At 46.7% G+C, this 21,116-nt stretch overlaps 1 protein-coding gene across 1 annotated transcript in view; it reads left to right on the forward strand.

The window, feature by feature from the left end:
* The window catches only part of LOC115090937 (MYCBP-associated protein-like), a 140,822-nt gene that overhangs the window by 106,632 nt on the left and 13,074 nt on the right, over window positions 1-21,116 (forward strand). Inside the window, exons 10-11 of the mRNA XM_029600628.1 lie at window positions 15,790-15,898; window positions 16,264-16,456. Of these exons, the coding sequence (XP_029456488.1) occupies window positions 15,790-15,898; window positions 16,264-16,456 (302 nt within the window). The remainder of the gene's footprint in view (window positions 1-15,789; window positions 15,899-16,263; window positions 16,457-21,116) is intronic.

Consider the following 21,116-nt stretch of genomic DNA (forward strand, 5'->3'; position numbering starts at 1 on the left):
TGAGAAAACACAACAAATAAGACCGATACAAACGCTTACATGCTAGCAAAATATCTCATCTCGGTAACAGACACAGAACCGACCTAACATACTCCCAGGATCTGTAGTAATGCACATAAACTAATCCGCACACAGTTACACCTGTATTATGGAATACACTCAAACAGGAGCAACCCTATCTATGAAAAGGCAACACTACAAATATTAAATCAGGTCCTAAAAACCAATACACCTCTTATTAGGAAAACAGAACTAGCAAGCAGCTATATATCCCCACACAGAAATAATTGTAAAACTATACTAATAAGCAGAATAAATGTTTCAAAACAGCTATGAACATCCAACAATTAAAAACTCATAAAAACTATTAAACATTCTCCAAACACCAATAAAATATTTCAAAAAAGCAGACATCACACAATTAAAATGGCAGTCAAGAAAAATAAACTTAAAAAGCCACCTTTACTTACCCCCTCCAGCAGCTCTCCTACTCCCCTTCCCTGCAGGCCATGGCACACACCAGAAGCAGCAGTAGAAGCTAAGCTCTATACTTATGGTCCTCTTCCTTAGTGCCCATGTCTCTCACACACACACACCATACCAGTCATGCCCCCATGACCAGTTTCTGTCTCTCACACACCAATCATCTCCCAAACAGTCTTTGGCACACACACACCAGTCACCTTCCTGAACAGTTTCTCTCATGCCATACACACACACACACACAGGCTTCCCACTCCCGTGTTCTACTTACATATATGGGCTTCTCACTCTCATAATCACTTTCTCACACACACACACACACACACACCAGTCACCTTCCTGAACAGTTTCTCTCATGCCATACACACACACACACACAGGCTTCCCACTCCCGTGTTCTACTTACATATATGGGCTTCTCACTCTCATAATCACTTTCTCTGTCTCTCTCTCTCACACACACACACACACACTCACTCACTCACCAGTCTCTCACTCCCATGCTTGTTCTCGCCACGTGCACAGGCTTCTCATTCCCTGAATCACATTCTCTCATATTCACACACACACACACCAGTCTTTTTCTCTCACACGCACCATCACCTTACCAAGCAGTCTCTCTCTCTCATGCATGCACACTCACCCAGGTTTCTCACTCCCATGCTTTCTTTCACCCCCACAACACCAGGCTTCTTACGCCCATGCTTTCTCACATACCCAGACTTCTCACTTCCATGCTTTTTCTCTCTCTCACACACACACATCAGTCACCTCCCTGACTAATGTCTCACACTCTCACATACACATCAGTCATCTCCCTGAGCAATCACTTTCATTGTCTCTCACATACACACACACATCAGCTCTCTGACCAGTCAATCACACAGGCTGGCTGGCTGCTTCTCTCTCTTTCTCTCACTCACTTCCTTCCCCCCCCCCCCCCCCGAGCACAAATGGGAGCTGCAGCAGCCTCCGCTGGCCAAGAAAGAAGAATCCCATCGGCCGCGGGAGGCTCATGCTGCTGTCTCCTTTCTCCATTACCGGCTGCTTCTATTGCTCGAGGACCGATGCTGCAGCCGCTGCTGCTACTTTTTCGCGCGGCGCGGCTCTCTCTCCTTCCCGCGCACCGCGATTCACTTCCTGTTCCGGGTCACGGGGGGGGGGGGGGGGGGGGCAGGCGCAGGAAGAAGAAAAGGCCCAGCCACGGGTGCACAGCTTCTTCTAGCGCCGCTGCCGTTCCCGCTGGGCTTGAACGTGCTGACAGCCCGGCGGCAACGGCAGCGGGAGAGACCGGGAGCGCGCGACACAAGGCGACCCCTGTGTTTTGGGCGTTCGACCCCCGCCGGGGTCGCGACCCATAGGTTGAGAACCGCTGCTCTAGTGGATGCTGTCGTCACACCTATCACTAGGGGAACCATTATCCTGGTGGAAGAGAGTATTTTCAGTTGAGAAGCAGGCTGAATTAGCCATGCTGGCTAGGTGACATCATCTGATGGCGCTCATGCGGACTCTCTCTCTCCAAAGGTTAGAGCTTTGCTCTGCTGCATCTGCTTGGCAGTTCCCGCATGAAGCGTGTCATCGGTTTCCTCAGTCTTCTTTTTTCCATGCTCACACACAGATGTTTTTCTTTCCTCATCACGTCTCTTCAGTTTTGGAAGCTTACTTTCCTCTTCTTTTCGCTCCAGCCATTCCTCAAAAATCACTTTTCAGTGCTATCCAGCCATGTCCAAGATGTCTGGAAAACAGAAACATAGAAATGACAGCAGAAAAGGACCAAATGATCCATCCAGTCTTCCCAGCAAGTTTATGGTAGTAACTACTGACCATACAAGCCACCTTTATAATTATCAGTTTCCCAGACTGTCAAAGTCAGGGCTCTTGTTGGTTACTGTTTGAGTCCAATTCCCCTTTACCTCTTGCCATTGAAGCAGAGAGCAATGTTGGAGTTGCATCAACAGCATTAAGGTTTATTGGTTAAGGGTAGTAACCATCGTATCAGCAAGTTACTCCCATGCTTATTTGTTTTCCCAGACTATGCAATTCAATGTTCTTGTTGTTTGCTGTCTGAATCTAATTCCCCTTTTCCTCTTTTCCCCATGTCGTTGAAGCAGAGAACAATGATGGAGTTGCATCAGCAGCATAAAGTCTTATTGGTTAAGGGTAGTAACCACTGTCTGAATCTAATTCCCCTTTTCCTCTTTTTCCCCTGCCGTTGAAACAGAGAGCAATGATGGAGTTGCATCAACAGCATAAAGGCTTCTTGGTTAAGGGTAGTAACTGCCACACCAGCAAGTTACCCCTATGCACTCTTTTCTTCATTCCCATCCTCTAGCCTTAAGGGATCCACAGTGTTTATCCCATGCCCTTTTGAAATCTTTTACTGTTTTTGTCTTCATCACCTCCTCTGGAAGGGCATTCCAGGCATCCATCATTCTTTCTATGAGGAAATATTTCCTGACATTGGTTCTGAGTTGTCCTCCCTGTAGTTTCATTTCGTGACCCTTAGTTCTACTGATTTCCTTCCAGCGGAAAAGGTTTGTCGATGATTATGCATCATTCAAACCCTTCAGGTTTCTGAAGGTTTGTATCATATCTCCCCTGCACCTCCTCTCCCCCAGACTATACATATTTGGGACCTTCAACCTCTCCTCATAAGTCATTTGATGGAGACTCATCACCATTTCGGTCGCCCTTCTCTATACCACCTCCATTTTGTCTCTGTCCCTTTTGAGATATGGTCTCCAGAACTGAACACAGTATTCCAGGTGAGGCCTTACCAAGGACCTATACAAGGGGATTATCACCTCCTTTTTCTTACTGGTTATTCCTTTCTCACTGCAGCCCAGCATTTTTCTGGCTTTTGCTATCACCTTGTCACATTGCTTCGCCATCTTCAGATTGCTAGACACTATCACCCCAAGGTCTCTCTCTTGTTCCGTGCACAACAACCCTTCACCCCCCCATCCCATACAGCTCTTTTGGATTATCCACCCCAGATGCATGACTCTGTATTTCTTGGAATTAAATCCAGTTGCCATATCTTCGCCCACCGTTCAAGCTTCCTTAAATCACATCTCATTCTCTCTACTCCTTCCGGCATGTCCACTCTGTTGCAGATCTTAGTATCATCCGCAAATAGACATACTTTACCTTCTATCCCTTCTGCAATGTTGCTCACACAGATATTGAACAGAACCGGTTCCACCACTGATCCCTGTGGCACTCCACTTAACACTGTTTTCTTTTCAGAGTAGATGCTATTTACCATCACATGCCGTCTTCTATCCGTCAACCAGTTTGGCTTCAAGCATTGTCAGTGCGGACACATAATGTCCCCTCGCAAATAATCCCTCAATCAATCCATGGGTGACAGGATCTTCCTACAGTGGGATCACCCTTGGTTAGATCTTTTTGCAACCAAACAAACTTGGAAGGTAACTTGATTCTACTCTGTCCATCCCAGCCTCCTGTCTTGGGTGAGGAGTCTTCTTTATGCCTTTTCCTCAGTTCCTCTCATCTCAAGGACAGTTCAGAAGATGATCGGGGACAGCGCATGAATGATACTCATAGCACTGGCATGGCCAAGATAACCATGGTATACGTATCTGGTGCAGTATTCCGAGAGCCGTGCAATATATCTCAGTCAGGACCCAGATCTCCTAACCCAAGACGATGGCTCCCTTTCTTCCCTCTGCCTAATGACCTGGATGTTAAACACGAGATCTTTCAAGGCTTTACTCTCTCAATGGATATTCAACGGATTATCATAGCGGCAAGGAAACCATCAACCAGACGAAATTATTCCTTCAAGTGGAAGCGATTTGCGAAATGGTGTCATTGTCAAAGGATTAGTCCCTTTTCATCATTGTCCAATGAGATTCTCAGTTATCTTCTCCATCTCTCAGAATCTGGCCTGGCGACATCATCCATAAGGCTTTATTTAAGTGCTATAGATGCTTACCATAAAAGGAATAGGTGTTCCTCTGTTACTTCCTATCCATTGATATCTCGATTTATGAGAGGCCTTTTTCACCTTCATCCTCCTGTCAAATAAAACTCCAGTGCCCTGGGATTTGAACGTGGTCTTGACAGCTCTGATGAAAGATCTCTTTGAACCACTGCAGTCAGTCGCTTTGAAATTCCTCTCGTGGCAGGCGATTCTTCTCGTGGCTATCACTTCAGCTCAACAAGTGCGTGAACTCCAGGTCTTGGTACACTTCTCACCTTACTTGCAGTTTTATCAGACAAGGTAGTTCTCAGGACACATCCTAAATTCCTCCAAGCCATATCACTCCCTATCTTCTTTCCCAAACCACATAATAATAGTCGAGAAAGATTATTACATTCTTTGGACTGCAACAGAGCACTGGTTTACTATAAACAAAGAACACAGTCTTACCGGCGCTCATCATAGTTGTTTGTCTCATTTAATCCTAATACACTGGGAGTAGCAGTCTCCAAGAGGACAATGTCCAATTGGATCACAGATTGCATTCAGTTCTGCCACAATTGATTTGTTATGACAAGTGTGTTTAACAAGAAGGACATGCCCACCGAGGAAGTGGGTTAAAAAAAAAATCAGAAAAAGGAAGAACGGGAGGGGTGAGAAGGGTAAATACGAGTTGTTCCCTGTTATTAAAGCTCTGTTATTAAAGCTGAGAGTAGCAATCTGTTATTAACGGAGTTGCTGGAGATAGCAATCTGTTATTATTTAGAATAGTTGTGGGTGGATCCTTGGACCAGTGGCAGGTGACCATGCCCTCAGGGGAGATCCCGAGAGGGACCACTGGTCAGGCTTAGTGTAGGAGACAGACATACACTAGTTCTTTTATTAGACAATATATTAAACCACCAGAGGTGGCAGTAGTGAGCTGGAAGTGCCTGGCTGGGCTGTAGTCCCTCAGGTATTGGAACAGCGATCCCAAGGTGGCTGAGCTGTAGAGAAACTAAGAAAGTGAGTAGATAGGATATGCAGAGTTCTGGAACAAGTCCTTGATGATAACTCTCACACCATAGTCTCATGAGGCAGCCCAGGAGTTGGAATGCAGTAGGTCCTCGAGGAGCGAGTACCTGGTCCCAGGGAAAGCTTTGAGAGATAGATGGAAACTCACTAATGTTGTAAGCAGCAATGACTTCTTAGCAGAAGTGGTATTCAGGAGCTGGTCCGGGACGTGGGCCCTCGAGGAGCGAGTACTGGTTCCGGACTGTGACCTGAAAAGAAAAAGAGAGAGCGAGGCCCCCGAGGAGCGGGTACCTCTAGTGAAGTCTGAGGAGGCAGAGTAGCTAGGGTTGCGGAGAGTGAATCCCATCCGCAGCGACCTGGACGAAGCTAGGTAAACCTATCCCTTACTAACTCATCTTGTTAGCGAAAACGGAGACCTTAAATATCTGGAGCTGATGACGTCATCTCAGGGGGACGCCCCTGAGGTTCGCGCCAATGCCGGTACATCAGTCGGGCCGCGCGTGCATGCGCGCAAGCCCTTAGGCATCTGGTCAACATGGTGGCTTGCAGCGTCAAGTCGGTCCGGGAATGGTGAAGGAGGATGGCCTGGAGACCCCGCAGCAGCTAGCCTTCCATGAACCCTGGAGGGAGTTGCCAATGAGGTAAGGTGGGCGGAGCAGAGATGTCGGACAGTGACGTACACAACATTCCCACTCTCATCCTTTCACCCTTCCATTCAATTTTTCTTGTTTATTGTAAGCCAAAGCTTGGGATTCCCAGACAGCATGGCTAATTCAGCCTGCTTATTGATGGAAAAAAGCAAGTTTGCTTACCATAAACGGTGTTTTCCATAGATAGCAGGATGAATTAGCCATGAGTAACCTCCCTCCTCCCTGGAAATGCCTTTCTAATCCTTCCAGACCAAGGAGCTGCTGTCTGGCTTTACTAGTGACTGAGGAGACTGATGATGCGCTTCTCGCGGGAAGCGCTGTGCAAGCGCAGTAGAGCAAAGTTCTAACCTCTGGGGAGAGAGAGTCCGCATGAGTGCCATCGGATGACGTCAGTCAGACAGCATGGCTAATTCATCCTGCTATCTACGGAAAACATTGTTTACAGTAAGCAAACTTGCTTCTTCTTTCAAGGTTAAGAACATAAGAACATAAGAAATTGCCATGCTGGGTCAAACCAAGGGTCCATCAAGCCCAGCATCCTGTTTCCAACAGAGGCCAAACCAGGCCACAAGAACCTGGCAATTACCCAAACACTAAGAAGATCCCATGCTACTGATGCAATTAATAGCAGTGGCTATTCCCTAAGTAAACTTGATTAATAGCCGTTAATGGACTTCTCTTCCAAGAACTTATCCAAACCTTTTTTGAACCCAGCTACACTAACTGCATTAACCACATCCTCTGGCAACAAATTCCAGATCTTTATTGTGCATTGAGTGAAAAAGAATTTTCTCCAATTAGTCTTAAAAGTGCTACTTGCTAAGTTCATGGAATGCCCCCTAGTCCTTCTATTATTTGAAAGTGTAAATAACTGAGTCACATCTACTCATTCAAGACCTCGCATGATCTTAAAGACCTCTATCATATCCCCCTCAGCCGTCTCTTCTCCAAGCTGAACAGCCCTAACCTCTTCAGCCTTTCCTCATAGGGGAGCTGTTCCATCCCCTTTATCATTTTCATTGCTCTTCTCTGTACCTTCTCCATCACAACTATATCTTTTTTGAGATGCGGCGACCAGAATTGTACATAGTATTCAAGGTACGGTCTCACCATGGAGCGATATAGAGGCATTATGACATTTTCCGTTCTATTAACCATTCCCTTCCTAATAATTCTCCTCCTCGCACCCGCCCTCGACTTCATCCCCCGGCACCCTATCTCAATTGAGGCAATTCTCCAACTGTTTTCCATTTAAAGTCGACTGTTTTGCATTAACCTTGTATAAAAGTTTAATTTATAAAAGTTTAATTTATCACCTTATCACCATGTTACAAAAAGTTTTTTATATATTCCTCGTTATTTGTCATGCTCTCATGCATTATGTTGCTCTATGTTCTTCGTTCTATGTAATGCTCTTAGGCAAGTTCTAATGTTTCACTGTAAACCGGTTTAATTTGCATCCAATGTAAGAAGATCGGTATATAAAACACCAAAAATAAATAAATAAATTCCTAACATTCTGTTTGCTTTTTTGACTGCTGCAGCACACTGAGCCGACGATTTCAAAGTATTATCCACTATGATGCCTAGATCTTTTTCCTGGGTGGTAGCTCCTAATATGGAACCTAACATCGTGTAACTACAGCAAGGGTTATTTTTCCCTATATGCAACACCTTGCACTTGTCCACATTAAATTTCATCTGCCATTTGGATGCCCAATCTTCCAGTCTTGCAAGGTCCTCTTGTAATGGATTACAGTCTGCCTGTGATTTAACTACGAATAATTTTGTATCATCTGCAAATTTGATAACCTCACTCGTCGTAGTCCTTTCCAGATCATTGATATATATATTGAAAAGCACCGGTCCAAGTACAGATCCCTGAGGCACTGCACTGTTTACCCTTTTCCACTGAGAAAATTGACCATTTAATCCTACTCTCTGTTTCCTGTCTTTTAACCAGTTTGTAATCCACGAAAGGACATTGCCTTCTATCCCATGACTTTTTAGTTTTCATAGAAGCCTCTCATGAGGGACTTTGTCAGGATATGAATATTGAGCTGCCTTAAAGCACTTGTTTACCTTGGCAACCCTTTTAATCCAAGTTGCTATTTGTGGTGGTTTGGTAGCATGGGCATTCTTGTGGTAGGTTCCCTATCTCTTGGAGATTGTAGAGGCAGCTAGAATAGAATCAGCAGCTGCATTCCTAGCTGATGCCTTTTATGATCTTCTTAGAATTTTATCTAGATCAGTTGCTTCAGCCATAGCGGTCAAAAAGCTCCTTTGGCTCTGCAGTTGGGTGGCAGATATGTAGTCTAAGTCTCAGCTGGGCGAGCTTCCCTGTAAGGAAAAGCTGCTATTTGGGGAGGATCTGGAACAATTAGCTAAGAATTGTGGAGATCTGAAGTTGCAAAGACTCCCTGAGGATAGAGATTGATCCTTTTATCTGGTTAGTAGAAGATATGGGCAATTGTGAGACTCCAGACATTATAGATCTGGCAAGCAGATATATTCTTATTCCTAAACAACAAGAGTGGTGCACAAAAAAATAAATAAAATAAAATAATAAATTTTTAAAATGAGTGATAAGATATTACAAATATAATATCAATAAAGGCATATAAAAGTAGCACAATGATGGATCCAATACTTCCGACAGGGCCATGTTTCGACAAGATGTCTGCTTCAGGGATGAATATATATTTGTTCGTCCTTATTCCCTCCTAGCTAAGAGGAGAAGAGGCTGACCACTGGACCATAAACGGGCTTAAAATTCACAAACCTAAAAACAGCTGTAAAATTCCAAGACACCCTAAGAGGCACGAGAAATGGCAAACTGAAAATTCTTCCTTACTGCAGCACATCACTTAAATGCTAAGGCTTGACTCAGCTAGCTCCTGTGGAGCCAGTCATACTTCACTGTGGTCAGCCTTAGAGGTGGTTGCTTACAATAGTTTTACTGAGAGTGAACCTAGACGACTTCAGACCAGTGGGTACTGAATGTCATTCGCTCAGTTACACTCTGGAGCTCGCTGCCTCTATTCCTAATGCCTTCATGGTATCTCCATGTGCTTCAGCCATCAAGAGTTTGGTAATTCGAGATACTCTTTCAAGGCTTCAGCTGTTGCAGGCTATAATTCCAATCCCTCATTCAGAACAGGACTATGGTTGGTATTCTTCTATTTATTTTGTGGTACCCAAGAAGGACAGGGTTTACAGACCTATTCTCCACCTGAAGGGAGTGAACAGTCATCTTCCTCACTTCAGAATGTAAACTCTTTGTTCCATACTGGTGGCAGTGAGGGAGGATGAGTATTTGTCTCCGAACCTTTCAGAAATACATTTTTATATCCCCATCTGGTTGGAAGGTCAGAAATATCGGTTTCTGTATCCTACAGAAGCATTTTTAATTCAGCATGCTTTCTTTTGGTCTAGCAACAGCTTTGCACACAATTACCAAATTCATGGTAGAAGAAAGGGCATAATGGTTCATCCTTATCTAAATAATAGGCTGATCAGGGCCAAATCTTACCAAGAAGTTCTCCAAGCGTCATCCAGAGTAGACTGAGTTATAGAAAATTTGGGCTGGATAACCAGTTTTGAAGGGAGCAAACTTTCCTACTCAGTACTTGGAATACCTAGAAGCTCATTTCAACATGATGGCAGTTCGGGTATACCTGATGACAGAGTGGCCAAGATTGTGCAACAGGTGCAGAAATTCACTGCTCTGAAAGCCCCAAGAACTGGGGCATCTTCAACTTCTAAGTTCGATAGTGGGTACTTGAGACCTAGTTCCATGAGCCAGGGCTCACATGAGACCACTCCAGTTTTTGTTTTTGTCCCAGTGGTCATCCCATTCATAGAATCATGAATATCATCTTCCCTTTCTCATGGCAGTGAAGAACATCCTCTTTTGGTTGGGGCGGGGGGGGGGGGGTCCCTCAAAATCTATTGAGGGTTGTAAGTCTGGGTCCTCCCTCATGGATCCTAATCACAATGGTTGTGAGTCTGTCAGTTTGGAGAACACATTGTCTAGGTAAAGTGACTCAAAGCCTCTGGTCTCAGGAAGAGGCCTCTTAGTCCATCAACAGATTAAAAAGCAAGGCAATGTGACTAGCCTTTGTTGCTTTCTACCCTTAATAAGGGGAAAGGCAGTCAGAATGCTTTCCGACAATGTGACAGCAGTGGCATTTGTGAACAAACAAGGAAGTACCTGTAGGGGTATCCCTTGGGTGGAGGAAAATTTGTGACACTTGATAGCATCTCATATTATGAGTCAGGAGAATGTACAAGCCAACTTCCTGAGCAGGAATCTCCTGGATCCACATTAGCGGGAACTCAGCCAAGACACCGTCCAACAAATGATACTCCAGTAGAGTAAGCCCCACCTAGATCTGACTCACAAGAATGCCACAGTTCCTAGGTTTTTCAGTTGTCACAGGGAGTGCATTGCCGAAGGAATAGATGCCCTGGTTCAGCCTTGGCCAAGAGAGGAGTTACTATACATTTTCCTGCACTGGCTGCTATTAGAACAAATTCTTCACAGGATAGAGTTGGAGAGCTTTCACGTGGTCCTAGTGGCTCCAGATTGGCCATGAAGACTATGGTATGCAGATTTGATAAGGCTGCAGTTCGACCATCCTCTCCGCTATGTGGATGCCCGATGACTCTTGGTTCAGGGTCCCTTCATGATGGAAGATCCATCTCTGTTTTTATTTATTTATTTATTTCACATTTTTTCTATACCGAGCTTCATGGTTGAATACCATATCAGATCGGTTTACATCGAACGAGGGATAGAAACTTGTAACAAAAAACGGAACAAAAAGTTATAATCAGAAAGAGAGCAAGAAAGTTACATTGAACAAGGACTATAAACTTGGAGGCTTTACAGCTTGGAAGTAAATAGAGTAAAAAAGGCCCGAGCAGAGCCGTAACTTAAAATCAAAAGTCATAATGAGCTCAGATCGAGCAAGATAGTTTAATTGCGGAGGTATTGGATAAGAGGCATCTCAAAGAGGCATGGTTCCATGGCTCGTGAGTAGGATGGTAGATTATTGTGTGTCTGAAGGATCCAAGAAGGCTAGTCGGAACAGCCAAGTCTTAAGTTTTTTTTTAAAAGTTAGTAGGCATGGTTCCAACCTGAGTTCTGCAGGAAGGCTATTCCAAATGTTTGGACCTGCTAGAGAAAAGGCTCGGACCCTGGTCGAAACTAGGCGAATGGTTTTGGTTGGAGGGAATTGTAACTCTCCTTTGTGGATTTCTCTAATCGGTCTGTTGGATGTATGGAGTTTGAGGGGAAATTCAAGGTCAAGATAAAATCTTACAGCTTGGCTCTTGAAAAGTTGCACTTGAAAAGAATAAGGTTATTCTTCTTTGGTGATTTCCACTTAATTGAAGGTCTATAAGACCTCAACTCCCTTGGCCTATATTTGAGTCTAGTGTCTCTTTGAAGTGCACTGCAGGGAATGGTTGGTTTCTCCTTGGTGTTCAGATATCTCTCATCTTGAACTCCTTGAAAGTTAAAGTAGCAGCTATTTCTTGTTTTAGGGATAGAATACAGGGGCGCTCAGTTGCCTCTGTCCCATTTTATTTGATGGTGAAGAGGCTGCAGCCTCCTTTTAGGTCAAGATTTCCTCAGTTGGATCTAAATTTGGTTTTGAAGGTGCTAGTATTTCCCCCTTTGAGTCTTTGAAACATACGTCAGTAAAGGATTTATCCTTAATGGTGATTTGCTTGGTGTTTGTGTAAATCTCGATATTGCTTTGATCTGTGCCTTCCTTCCTACTGAAGATAATGTTGGTCTATTTCTTTCCCAGCATTCTCTTAAGAGGAGTATCACACAGAAATAGATCCTTGAGGTTCTTGGATGTCTGTCTAGTGCACGTTAGATATTTGGAAGTAACTGCCTAGTTCATTCCGCAGAACAGATAGATTGTTTTGTTTGGAGGACCGATTAATGGTGAGGTGACCTCTAAAGCTACTCTGGCATGGTGGATCAAGATATTTTCAGTGTATTTCCTAAAAGGCCGTCAGGCTCCTGAGATCTTTCAGGTTCATTCTGCTAGACCCTAGTCTTTTCCGGGGTGCAAGTGCCAGTGGACATTTGTAAAGCAGCTACATAATTGTCATTGCATTCCTTTGCTAAGTATTACAGATTGGATGTTCATGCGAAAGAGGACAGAGCCTTTGGAATGGATATTTTTAGAGTGGCCCTTACTTCCTCCCTTCCAAAGTAATTGGGCTTTGGCACTGCTGTCAAGATGCCGCTTGCAGAGCCCATCCCGCAAACAGCCTCTCACACTGGTTGGGCCGGCGCCCAACCGCTTTCTCCATCATCCTGGCCTGAGGCTGTCACAGGCCTCTTCTTTTTTTGTGGCCTATGCCGCCCCAGATCCCCGCTGCTGCTCCCTTGTGGCCCGACGCTGCTGTATGCCACAGGAGGGGCCGCCGCTATTTCTTCGCGGCATGGAAGCCACTCCAGGGATGCTTCTTCTTGCGGCAAGGAGCCGCTATCATTGCCGCTGCCTGAGCAGCAGGAAAGCCATTGTCCTCTTCATCCTCCCATGGCAGGGCTGCCGCCGCCGACTTCCTCTTTGCATCGGGCTCCTCTAGGTGCACGCACCTCGTCTTGATATTTAAAGGGCCAGTGGCGGGAAAAGCCCCGCGGCCCATTGGATGATATCATCACTCCGTGCCATGTCCAGCCCTTTAAAAGGGCTTTGCTTGTTCTCCTCGGGGCCTTCGCATCAGATCTTCACAGTTGCCTGTGGTCTCTTCATTCGACAATGTCCTCCATGATCTGCTCCTGTCCAGATGGTTTCGTGTTCTGTGTTAGATGTTCCTTATGCCCCTGATTGGCGCCCAAATGTTCCTGTTCTTTGTTGGAGCTCCTTCGTCGTCTCTCCAATGTTTCTGAGGTTCCATGTTCCTGATGTTCCAGTCTGGGTCCTGATGTATCTTGTTCTTGACATTCCGAGTTCCTGATGTTCCAGTCCTGGTCCAGATGTTCCCGTCTTCGGTTCTTCGTCCTGCTTCTAGGTTTCTTGCTCGTCCACCTTTCCTGGCATACCACCGTCGTGGTCCGTGACCAGCCCATGGGGGGCTGTGTAGGGCGCTTCGTGGCACAAGGCCTGTCTTCACGTCTGCAGCACAAGTCTCTGGAAGGCCCTTGCTTTTAATGCCGAGGTCTGTTTCTGAATCCGAGTTCTGAATCCTAAGTCTTGAATCCTGTTCCCGGTCTTCAGAGTTCCTTGTTCCTTCTTCTGTCCATGCCCTGGACTCAGGCTGGAGCCTGCTCTGCTTCCGCATGGTCTGCGACCAGCCACGGGCGGCTGTCTAACGGCGCGCCTCGGTGCAGGCCTCTCCTGAATCTTCGTCATGCTTCCAGTTCCAAGTCTCTACCTTCTCGTCTTCTGGCTTCTGGCGTGGTCGGCGACCAGCCATGGATGGCTGTGTAGGGCACGCTGCGGTGCAGTACTCACCCTGTACTAGTGCCTGAATCCTCGAGTCCTTGTCTGAGTCTTCCAAGTTCCTCAAGTCCTCGTCCGAGTCTTCCAAGTTCCAGAGTCCTATGTCTCGTCTTGTTCCTGCCCTCAGCCTCTGTCTGGCCTCATGCACTCATCGTTCTCAAGCGGCGGGTCTGGAAGGGCTACCGAGTGGCCGGAGGACTACTCTTGAGACCAGCATTGCGTTGCTGGGTTTCACCTTTGCGTGCAGGTCCAGTGGAGGTCTGAGCCTGCCTTGTTCCAGTTCCTCGATGTTCTGTCTCGATCCTGGTTCAGCCTTGTTCCAGCTTCTGCCCATGCTTGGACACTCTCACCTCCCACAGTGTTTGTCTTGGGGCTCCTCCCTGAGCCGTGCAGTGATCCAAGGGCTCACATCCTTCTAGAGCAAGTGACTGCACCTCCGCACTCGCAACACTTCTCACTTGACTGGACTGCTATAGCAGGATGAAATGGAAGGAGAAATGCTAATACCTGTTAATTTTCTTTCCATGAATCCTGCTACATCAGTCTAGGACCCTCCTGGGACATTTGGCCATAAAAGGAGAGAAGAGGCGATATTTTCAAATGACTGTCTTACATATTTATTACAGTGGGATAGTTTTTCTCATCTCAGCCATTCTCTGTTATCTCCTGTTCACTCTTCTCTTTCAGGGTGTGAACAGATAGTGTGATCTAAGAGGATGTTCTTCCCCAATTTAGATTTTTTTTAGCAAGTTGAATGTTTCTATCATGATTATGATCTCTTTAGTTCTTTGTCATAGGAGTACTGGTTTCTCTGCGCTGCTCCACCCCTAACTAGAGGCAAAGATGTCACAAGGAAAGCTGTGTGCTCTGCCTCCATCTGCAGGTAGGACATAACTCACTTGTCTAGACTGGTGTAGCAGGATTCATGGAAAGAAAATTAACAGGTAATAAAATTTCTTTTTATTTCATCTATATAAATAAAAATGTTAAATAGTTTGTACGTCGTCGCTAATCTCGCCAACCGCTTAACCGAATGCGTTCAAATTTGCACACAACATTCACTTCCCATACGCGAAGGATCTTATACACTTAATTACATATAGGTCACACCTGTGACAGGTAATACAAGTTTAAAAATTGCTTACACAAAACAGCGACATCTGGTGGCTGTCAGCGGAAGCGCAACCTCTTACACCTTTCACACACACTCACACACCACACACCACCCCCACACAGGGCTATTGTCTTTCATTCACACTCCCTCATAACACACAGAAATCCACACTCATCACACCACACCCCCCCACCCACACGCCTGCCAATGTCACTTACTTCACCCACCCTCCCAAAACACAACTAAACACGAATTCCTGGCTGCTACATTGGGAAACCACGCATTTCACACACCCTCCGAATTTAAATTAAACTACCCTCTTCCACCCACCCACTCACTGCACTCCGATCACACACTACACCTCAAACAAGTCCGTGCTTCTCCGCCGGCACCACAGGAACAGTCCGGGACACATCGCATTCAGTAGGGCCGTCGGATGCCAGCAACCAAAATGGCGCCGGCGGACCTTGCCTTACTATGCTATACGGAGACAACAATGACGTCGGTACACCATGTGACATAGTAAGGGCAAGAGCCCATCGGCGCCATATCCTCAGCGGACATTTGCCCTTACTAGGTCAGGAATCCTAACACACCACTTTCACCGGTGAAGTTTTGCGACATGGCAGCCGGCGGAACAAACCCTAGCACACACCCTTGCCACCGGCTGGCAGTTTACACAGGTAGCCGGAGAGGAGCACAGTGGGAGACCGTTCTTATTTTCCGCCGCATGTTTTTCACGGGGGGGGGGCACTCATTCTACACATCTCCCAAGAGGGGGGCTGTAGCGTGGGTTGCTCTATTTCGCCGGGTTGGGGGGGGGGGGGGCCAGGAAGGTGTGCTTGCATATTTAAACTATTCTTTGCTGGTGCTGTTCATTTGGGGTGAAAAAAAACAAAACACCTTTACTAATCGAGGATGAGTGACTGAGCTAAATGAGCTAAATGAGCAAGGGGAATGGGCAGGGAGGGCAAAGAATCTGACTCAGCCACTGCAACGCGTGGCAGGGCTCCGCTAGTATTATTTAATATCTTAAGTTCATTTCTAACTCTGAATTTCCCTGACCTCCCACCAAAAGAAAACATGTTTTCTTATTTTGCATTTCAGGGATCCACTGTGGGAATATCCAGATGTAATTCCAGAAGTAATCTTAGGCCCATCCTTGCAGTTCTGTGGGAAAGCTGCTCGATGGGTTGGTACCACCAGCTCTCACAGGGTAACCATAATGATTATACTATTTTATATAAAAAAAATTCAGACACTATGGATTTGACAGCTTCTGTCCATTTCTGTCTTTCTTTCTCTGCCCTTTCCTTTGAAAAATTCTTATCTTTTTTTTTTTATGGCCCCTTACTTCTCATCCAACTCCTCCACTTGCCTTCTCTTCTGTTTTCTGTTATGATCCCTCTGCTGTAAGAAAGCTTTCACAATGTGTTCCTTGTGATGATGTGATAGTTTGGAGGCAGACACTGCACTGTTCACCCACCCCATCCTTCCATGATAATGGCTCCTCAGAGACAGCTGCTTGGCCTCCTTAGGGTAAATCTGTAGGCTTACCTCACATCTCTGTCCTCACTGCAGGATGAAATTGGTATCTGTACCCGGATCACATTTGAAGTTCTGGCTATTGAAAGAGCCCTGTCTGTCCTAGAAGTGGCTAATGATGGAACTGCTGCCATTTGGTATGAGTGGAGGAGGCTGCCACACCTTAGCACTCTGCTGGAGCTTCCAATATACAACAAGATTCAACGATTTTACTTCAACACCAGCCCAGGTGTGTGGGATGCTGGGGGGGGGGGGGGATATGTTTGTGGGTGGTGATGTTTGAAGAGATCAAAGAGGAATGGCTTGCTGTACTATGGAAGGACAGATTAGAAAAATATGGAGGCCAATATTCAACTATGGGCAGTTGTGTTAAATTATATCTGGTTCCTGTTCATACCCCAGATCAGTCCAGACAAGTGGGTTTTGCATCGCTACCAGCAGATGGAGGCAGAGAATAAAAACTTTTCAGGCACCGCTACATAACCGAGAAAGCCACTTACAGTCTCTCAGTATTTCTCTTTCTTCAGCAGATGGTAGAGGTGCAAATTTGCAGTCTGAAAAAAAATGGGAGAGAGTTTAAGTTAGAAGAGAAGAAAAGAGAAGATTTGAAGGAGATGCTCCCTGAAGTGTTAGGTATCTTCGTGGACCATCCCTCAGCTTGAGCCGGGCAAGCAGGGGGTTGGCAATCCCTGATCAGCTTTAGCCGGAAGCATCCAGGGGTCTAAAAACCAAGGGTCCTGGTTCCCTTTTCCTCCTGAAGTCTTCTTCCCCCAAGGTTTCTCCAGCAGCAGGCAAGTATTTATTTCTTCTTTCTTTGGTTGGTGCTGTTTAAAAAAAAAAAAGAAGCTAGCAGATGAAGGGCTGTTGGGCCATACAGTCGCACAGCAGGCTGTCAGGCCGTGCAGTCACACAGCAGACCATCGGGGAAGAAGAGGCTGAGGGCTCACTGATTTCCGGAGCTTCAGGACAGTGGTTTTTTTTTTTTTGCTTGGTGGAGCTTTGGAGCAGTATTGTCAGCTGTTTATCATGCCACGATCGGGTCAACATTTTGGCATGGCAGGCAGACTCAGCCACATGTGTGCATAATGGCGCCGATGCCATCTCTGGCTTCCGAGCACAGGAAAGCATGTCAGACCTGTGACTCCAACTGCATGCGGCTCAATTTGGCCTTGCTGTGTGGGGTGTGTGCTGCAGGAGGGGAAGGACCCTTTGAGGGAGCTGCAGGCTTCAGGAGGGCCACTCATTCACAAGGGTCTGCCAGGGAGACTCCAGGGGGAGATTGCAGCCTGACAGGCAGGTGAATGGCGCACAGCAAGAGGCAACCAGTCTCTCGGGAGTCCAGGGACTCCCCTTCTCCGCTTTCTCCTCCAGTTCATACTGGGTTGGAAGATCAGGGGAAGGAGAGTCAGTCAGATGAGCTCTTGCCAGATGGAGGGGACGAGGATGTGGAAGGTTTTTCCACAGATTTTTTCTTACTTACGCACAAGGCCTTTCTGGCCAGGAAAGGTGCAGGAGGTAAATGGTCCCTGAATCAGCAGCCCTAGTGTCTCTCTAAGAGGCCTAAGGGGGTCCATGGCCAGGGATCAGGTGACCTCCGCCATTTGGGCCTTGCCCATCCCGTTGGGGAGGATGAAGCAGAGGATACCAGTGATTTGCAGGATGGGTTGGGTAATGATCTGGGGGGTGATCTTGGCGGGGGTGGACTGTGACAGGAACAAGGATCTTTCTGACCTGGAGGAGGTTCCTACTGTGGAGGGAGAGGACCCACAAGTGGTTCAGCTCTTCCACAAAGAGGAATTGAAGCTTCTTATTCCCCAGGTTCTAAAGGAGCTGGGTATTAAGGTTATCCAGGAGGAATCCAGTAATGAAGGGGGTGGACCCGGTGCTGGATGGGCTTTGAGGTTCACTGAAAGCATTTCTGCTGCCTTAGAAGGTTAAGAAGCTGATGAACCAGGAATGGGATTTTCCGGAAGCCGGTCTCAAGGTGGCCAGGGCAATGGCAAATTTATACCCTTTAATGGAGCACACTTTGCAGCTGCTAGTATTGCATAAAGTGGATGCGGCGGTTTCAGCAGTCACCAAGAAGACGACCATTTTTGTAGCAGGATCAGCGGCGCTAAAGGATGCTCAGGATCACAAGCTGGAAATTCAGCTGGAAAGAATGTTTGAGGACTTGGTCTTGAGCCTCCGTGCTGCGATCTGGGGTAGTCTGATGCAAAAGGCCTACTTATACTGGGTACAGAATTCTCAGAAGAAGAACTTAACCAACTCTAGCGATACTAGGCAGGCAGCCAATTGGAGGCTGGGTTGCATATGTGGCCAACACGCTGCATGATTTGATCCGGTCTTTGGGCAGGTGATTGGTAGCGGCTGTCTCTGCACACCATCTTCTGTGGTTATAGAATTGGTCAGCAAACATGTGGTCCAAATCTCAACTCTGTAATGTTCTTTTTAAGGGAAAGCTTCTTTTTGGAGAGGATCTGGAGCATTTGATGAATCAGTTGAGGGAGTCGAAGGGGAGCAAACTATCAGAGGATAAGAAGACTGGCATGAAGATTTTCTCAGCTCGCACCCAGTTCAGGATATGAGACGCTTTCGTCCCAACAAGAGTTCTTCAGTGCCGCAGAAGCAAGGATCTGGAAGGCATCAGTCCTTTTGGGGTTACCGAAGACCCCCTAGAAACAGTTCCTGTCAGAACACCGGAGGTGGTAAATCACAATTAAGCCAGGATGGTTCACTCTCTCAAGGAAGCTGTTGGGGGACGGCTGTCATGATTTTATGAAGAGTGGACCAATATCACCTTAGACCAATGGGTCCTAGAGGTCATAAGAGACGGTTACACTTTAGAATTTTCTCATCCTATCAGGGAAGCCTTCATTGTGTCCCATTGTGCTTTTCGCAACAAGCGAGAGGCGGTTCAGGATATGTTGCGTTGCCTTCAGCAGTTAGGCACGTTCCTTCTGGTACCGTCACTTGAGCAGGGTTGAGGGAGTTAGTTTACTTTGTGGTTTCCAAGAAAGAAGGGACTTTTTGACCCATCCTCAATCTGTAGGAAGTCAATGTGGCACTATGGGTGCCCCAATTTTGTATGGAGACGTTGCGGACAGTAATAGCAGCGGTCCGTTGAGGGGAGTTTTTGGTTTCATTGGACTTGACAGAGGCTTATCTGCACGTACCCATATACATGGAACATCAGAAATTTCTTCGGTTTATGGTCCTGGGACAGCATTTCCAATATTGAGCCCTTCCCTTCGGGCTGACAGCAGCACCACAGACTTTCACAAAGATGATGGTTATGGCTGCTGTCGTGCTTCGAAAGAAAGGCATCCTAGTTCATCTTTATCTAGACAACTGGCTTATCCAAGCAGAGTCGGAGGAGGAATAGTGTCAGTTGTTTCTGAAGGTGTTAGAGATGTTATGATTGTTGGGCTCGGTGGTGAACCTAGCAAAGAGTCATCTAGTTCCAACCCAGGCATTGGAATATTTGGAAGTGAGATTTGACACCCAGCTGGACAAAGTGTTTCTTACTTCAGAGAGGTTTCTTAAATTGCAGTCACAGATAGTCTGACTACTTCGAATGCCGGTGCCGAGGGCCTGTAATTATCTTCAGGTTCTGGGTTCTATGGCATCTACGCTGGATTTGGTGCCATGGGCCTTTGCCCATATGCATCCACTCTAGAAGGGTCTTCTGTCCTGTTGGGATCCATTGTTGTAGGAGTTTCATTGGTCCTTACTGCTGCTAAGGGTCTCCAGGTCCAGTCTCTCATGGTATTTATCTCGGCCCAATATGGAGAAGGGAGTGGATCTGGAGGTGCCAGACTGGTTAGTGGTGACCACGGATGCCAGCCTCAGAGGTTGGGGGACAGTCTGTCAAGGATGGAGAGCCCAAGGGCTATGGTTGCTAGAAGTTTCCTGGTCTATCAATCGTTTGGAAATGAGGGCAGTGCAAAGGGCATTGGTGGAATTCCTCCCTCAGGTTCGGAATTGTTTATCTGGGTGGAGCAATATCTGGAGGGGATTGCAGCATCACATGTGGCTGGAGTGGACAGTATGTAGGAAGATTATCTCAGCAGGCAGCAGTTGGATCCTGGGGAATGGGAGTTGTCAACAGAGGCCTTGGCTGTCATTTGAGCCAGGTGGGGTAGTCCCCAACTAGATCTGATGGTGTTGCACAGCAATGCCAAAGCAGCGATGTTCTTCAGTCACAGAAGAGAGGTAGGGGCCGAAGAGATCAATGCTCTAGTTCTTCCGTGCCCAATGGGAATTCTGCCGTACATGTCCCCTTTGTGGCCTCTTGTAGATCGAGTCTTGCGGCACATAGAATGACATCCTGGCAGGGTGGTTCTGCTATTGCCAGTGTGGCCGCAGCATCTGTGGTTTGCGGATCTGATTCATCTCGCCATGGAAGACCCATCAGGTTGGCTCATCTGCAAGGCTGTTCAGGCAAGGTGTTAAGATTCTGTGGATCCTAGGAAGGATGTAACAGTCTTACCTCAAACTGGAGACCAAACAGAGACTGTAGAGGAGTGTCAGGGCTTGGCCCACAATCCAGTCCACTATCCAGCAAGGGTTTGAGGCATGCGGCAGATAACCAAATGCAAAGACCAGCAAGGGGTCGAGGCAGGCAGCGGACCAACGAAATTAAAGTCCAACAAAGGGTCGAGGCAGGCAGCAGACAAAACCAAATCCAAGACCAGCAAGGGTCAAGGCAGGCACGAAGAAACTCAAGACAGAGAAATACTACACAAGCCTGTTGCAAAGGCAAGGACGTGCAGCAGAGACACCGTTTATATCTCTAGTGTTCCCGCTTTCTACTGCGGGAACTTCCAGCAGGGATACTCCTTGTGGCAGGAGGAGGAGCCATAATGGAGTGCACTTCCAGTTGCGCT

The sequence above is a fragment of the Rhinatrema bivittatum genome, chromosome 4 (genome assembly GCF_901001135.1).
Source record: "Rhinatrema bivittatum chromosome 4, aRhiBiv1.1, whole genome shotgun sequence".
Classification (NCBI taxonomy): Eukaryota; Metazoa; Chordata; class Amphibia; order Gymnophiona; family Rhinatrematidae; genus Rhinatrema; species Rhinatrema bivittatum.